General features: G+C 39.9%; 1 protein-coding gene across 3 annotated transcripts; it reads right to left on the bottom strand.

Annotated features, from left to right (window-relative positions):
- Positions 1-891: 891 nt before the first annotated feature.
- On the bottom strand, positions 892-4,615 carry LOC125530454 (nudix hydrolase 9; the record flags this gene model as incomplete). 3 transcript variants are annotated; one of them, XR_007292932.1, is given in 9 exon segments in its annotated part: positions 892-1,180; positions 1,411-1,521; positions 1,613-1,779; positions 1,949-2,086; positions 2,554-2,702; positions 3,084-3,142; positions 3,244-3,326; positions 4,413-4,469; positions 4,541-4,615. XR_007292932.1 is itself a non-coding variant. In XM_048694847.1 (9 exon segments), coding segments are annotated over 8 exon segments (816 nt in total), but the record flags the coding sequence as incomplete, so codon positions are not given.
- Between the last annotated feature and the right edge of the window lie 117 nt (positions 4,616-4,732).

Here is a 4,732-nt window from a genome sequence, read left to right as displayed (position 1 = left end):
CTAGTATTGGTAAGATTGAACCGGTGGGTACATACTTGGTAAGTCCTGAGTGTTGGGGAACATAGTAATTTCAAAAAAATTCCTACGCACACGCAAGATCATGATGATGCATAGCAACGAGAGGGGAGAGTGCGCCCTTGGGATGGCTCAGATAACATTCCAAGCACATATGCCCTTGGGATGGCTCAGATAACGTGTTTCGAGCACAAGGGCGGCCAGATACATAAAGACGTAATTTGAAGAGAGGGCTACATAAAGACACATCATATCTGAGGCCAGATAAAGACCAAAAGCTCATGAGCTTAATTGGTGCTTGATAGCTCAACTCATTAGGCTTGTAGCTCGCTTCTTAATAAAGGAAGCCAATTGCTCATCTTAGCTCGATAAACTTAATGGGTTTAACAAACAAGCTAACGAGTTTCACAAGCGGCTTGTTAATTAAGCTGTTAGTACAGAGGACACATATTCTTATCTTACATAACAATATTTTCGTGGTACCTCAACCCATAAATCAAATCAAATCAAATCGACCCATCCCGACCATAGGAGCCAACAAACTCGCACACCTCCTTATGTAATCACCATCTTCCTACGTAAAAATTACGCCCACACTGTCATCTTGTAGGCTACAACACATCATAGTTTGTTAACGAGGACTCACGGTCTTAACAAGCTTTAAATGAACAAAGCTGAACAATGTTTTTTTGCTTATTAAACTTAACGAACTAAATGAGCCGAGCCTTAACAAGAAGGAGCTTAACAAGCCGAGCAGCTCATCAATCCATCCCTACTATGAAAGCATATGTTGTTTTCTTGCAGGTGTACCAGATTGGAAGAACTTGCTGAAAATGAACGACATATCACCACCATGTGCAAAACTTACAAACGTAGTTCCATAGTTACTAGCTTGTTTTGTTCTTCGATAGATAGGGATTAGTCGTACATTTTTGTTACCGCGCTACATACCAGAATTCCAGGAATAGAAGTAAATAAATACTGGTTACACTCCTGCACTGCACAGCACGAAAAACAGACGAAAAAGAACAATGCCGGACGAAGACGGACACATCTCATATAGTCTACAGAAGAATGCTCTTGATCATCTTTAATCTGAATCTCAGTAATCTTTATCGGGTTCGTGTGTTCGATTTCTTTCCATCTGAACTCTGAAGAACTCAGCCTATTTGCAGAAGAAAGATCAGTTTGGCACAATGAGAAGGATTACATGAATTTCACCTGCGAAACAAACTATGATACTGCTTGGCATCTAGCAGTAGGACAAGATTGTTCAGAGGCCGCAAGGCTCCATGACTATTCTATAGAAACGATTTAAGCAATCATGCAGAGATATCTCACAAAATAAGCATCGGTGTAGTTTGGATTAAAACTGAGACTTAAGTGCACACTTACATCGGTTTGGTTCGTTCACGAACTTTCCGAAGCGTTCCTCATAAGTTCATATAGAGCAAAACCCCCTAGGTGGCAACCAGGCAACCGCTGACTCATATCTCGTAAGTCTTTCTGTGATTCAGAAACACCACCAATTAGATGAACAACGGTTACAAGAATCCAAAAGCCAGGAGAGGAGTGCTGCTAGTATAGGTGAGCTCACCAGCGATACTGCATAGAGCTTAGTGGATTCATAACCATCTTGAGCTCTAGCATAAAGCTCAGTTATGGCGCTGGAATCAATGTTACATCTCATATAAAAGAATGCTGCTGGCCTAACATTCGTTTCTCGTCGAGAAACTCCAATGAGAATGGGTTCTGTCTGCAAAACTAAATGTGGATAGTTAACAGAACAAAATCCAAGAAAATCCTGCAGTTGCAGAAATCTTCTTTGCATGGTAATTACAATCAACTGCAAAGTACCCTTCTGATGTGGTAATTGACACTAGTGATGCAGTAATTAGGAATGCGAGGCAAAGGGTGTTGGTGATTTAATTACCAGTGAACTAGCAGGAACTCCAGTTTCCTCAACTACTTCACGGATGATCCCGTCAAACATTTCATCAGAAATTCTTTCAGTGAGACCAGCAACATCTTTTTCGTCATTTTGATGAGCCAAGATTCCAACTTCTTGTGGCTGATACAAACAATCGAACTTGCATAATAAGAAACATGAATATTACAGATCGACCACTCGAACAACAAGCCCACCAGTCCTGCTAAATAAAATATATCTACTTCAAGAATTTCAATTGTTGTCTTAAGTCAACATTTTCCAAGTTCTAAATTATCAAGTATACATTACTCCTCAAGTAAATTTGTTCGGTATCTGAAAGAAAAAGAGTGATTATACTCAGAGCATTTTGTTTTTCAAGTAATGGGTGGACCCAACTCATTGGAGAATATATTTACAAAGTTAAGAGGAACAAAAGACAAGCACTTTACACATGAATGCTAGTCTCTAGCAAAGAAAAACGAATTAAACTAAACAATCCAGCCTACCAAAGTTACACATCCTAGAGCTTTGTCTCTACTTGGGATCTCTTTAAACAAATACCGTTGTCATTAACTGTGCTCAATATTGTAACATTCTTAAGATATTACCTCAGAATGTCCTCCAGGAAAAACATAGTGTCCAGGAGACTCGCCGACATTGTTGCTCCTTTGCAATACAATAATTTTTTCATCAGATGTTTCAACGATTGCACCATTTCCCAGTGGATTTGACATGTGTTGGCAACACACAGAGTCATCTAATCAGATCAGAATGAAAGATGAACTATTTTGGTCAAGACTCGTCGTAGTTATAATTCTGTACAAAGAATTTGCACTATGCAATTAAGCAGTCAAAGTACTGAGACAAGTTGACTAATAATTAATCATTCGGTGATCATCAATATCTCTTCATAATGATTAATGATACAGCAACACATGCGAGCATGGAAAGGAAAATGAAGGTGGGGCAAAATTTGTTATGCATTTAAATTTGTACAGGCTTGAGCAATGAAAGAAATATAAATTCATGAGACTATGTAACTAAAACTTTCGAAAGTTAAAGATGCAAAAAGGCCTTGATCTACAAGAGGAAGATGTGACGAAGGCATCTAAGATTCTAACTTCTAGATAACTTTTACCTTCACAGGGGACCAAAAACTTCTCCCACAGTGGACTGAGGTTTGTTCCAACAAATGTCCTGTTGTTTGTAAGTTAATACAGATGTTAGATAGAGGTGTTGCGCCGGAAACATCAAATATATCATAGCTATACGGATAGGATAAGAAAGATCAAGCAAACCTATAATCTGTGAGTCCCAAATGAAGTGAGACACAGTACTCCTGATTTGATTCATCACTGCGGTGCAAGGCATGCCCTCCATACTGAAATTTGTCAGGGCGACCAAGGGTATGAATACTAGCACAAGGAAATGCAGTTAAGGGGATAAAGGAAGACCGATAAAAACAGCATAGTAGAAGTCGTAATGGCTTGTTCTAACTATAAATGGAACACTAAAAAGAAATATATTGCAATGGCATAAGTTCAGATGTAAAAGGAACACTAAGGGCATCTCCAATGGTTGTAAGATAGTTGTTGGTAGACTTTGCCACATAGGATTTTTGATGATGTGTCATACAATAAATGAGGAAAGAGAGGAAGGTTGTATGTACATGAACCAACACCCCTTGCACAAGCTCCAATGTAGAATGAGAGAGCACCTTATTTAGTATCTCACATCCTATTGGGCAAACTAGATACAACCCATTGAGTTGTTGTATGTTTAAAGTGTTGGTTGATGACATGACATATTTTACCAACAAGCTAACATACAAACTGTTGGAGATGCCCTAAGCAAGTTCATAACTAAAACTTGTAGCTAACTCATGTTCACCATAGGGAAAGGAAAAGAAAAGTAAAGATCCAATTTTATGGCATCTGAATGACCTGCAACATCTTTTTGCGAAACAGTCAAGGGCGGGAGATCACCCACGAGACTGGAGTTCAGATTAATTATTTGAGAAAAAAATCACGGTACTGAGTATCAAACATAGGGAACCCCTATGTTTAACCAACTCCAGTGCAGCTATGTTCCAAAAGAATTATATGCCTCATGAACACTCCACCACATTGCACAGGTTTCTTGTCAGTACCAATTTGGCATAGAGCAGACTCCTAAATTACTACTTAGCATGGAAGAAATTATTCACGTCAAGCATAAATTGTTCTTAGTCATCATGAAACACTCCACCACATTGCACAGTTTTCTTGTCGGTACCAATTTGGCATAGAGCAGACTTCTAAATCAAAATTACTTAAAAATGGAAGAAACATTATCAGCGTTATGTGTAAAATTGTTTATCACTAATCAAGTGTGCACTCATCTCTGCCAAAATCAAGTGTATACATGTATCACTAGAGCAGATAAATGGCTGCCAGAATACATACATACGTACGGAGGTTATGCATACCCGAAATTTCGTACCGTTGTACAGCGATGGGTTCTGCTGGAGCCTTTGATTCCATATCTGCAAGACGAACAAAGGATGAACAATGGCCCTTGACACGAAGCGAACACACACACGATTAGACACACCACCTCGCCTATAGATTCTTCCAGGGATGCGTCCGGGTGGGGAATCCGGTCGATGGACGGATCAAACCTCACAGAAACCTTCGTTTGGCAGCAACACTGAGTGTTAGTTAAGAATCTGCACAATCTGCAGCGGAATCGGACCTGTGTGTGTGTGTGTGGGGGGGGGGGGGGGGGTTTCGCGGGGGGGGGGGGGGC

Source organism: Triticum urartu, unplaced genomic scaffold (assembly GCF_003073215.2).
Source record: "Triticum urartu cultivar G1812 unplaced genomic scaffold, Tu2.1 TuUngrouped_contig_6329, whole genome shotgun sequence".
Classification (NCBI taxonomy): Eukaryota; Viridiplantae; Streptophyta; class Magnoliopsida; order Poales; family Poaceae; genus Triticum; species Triticum urartu.
This window is presented reverse-complemented; position numbering and strand designations above follow the sequence as displayed.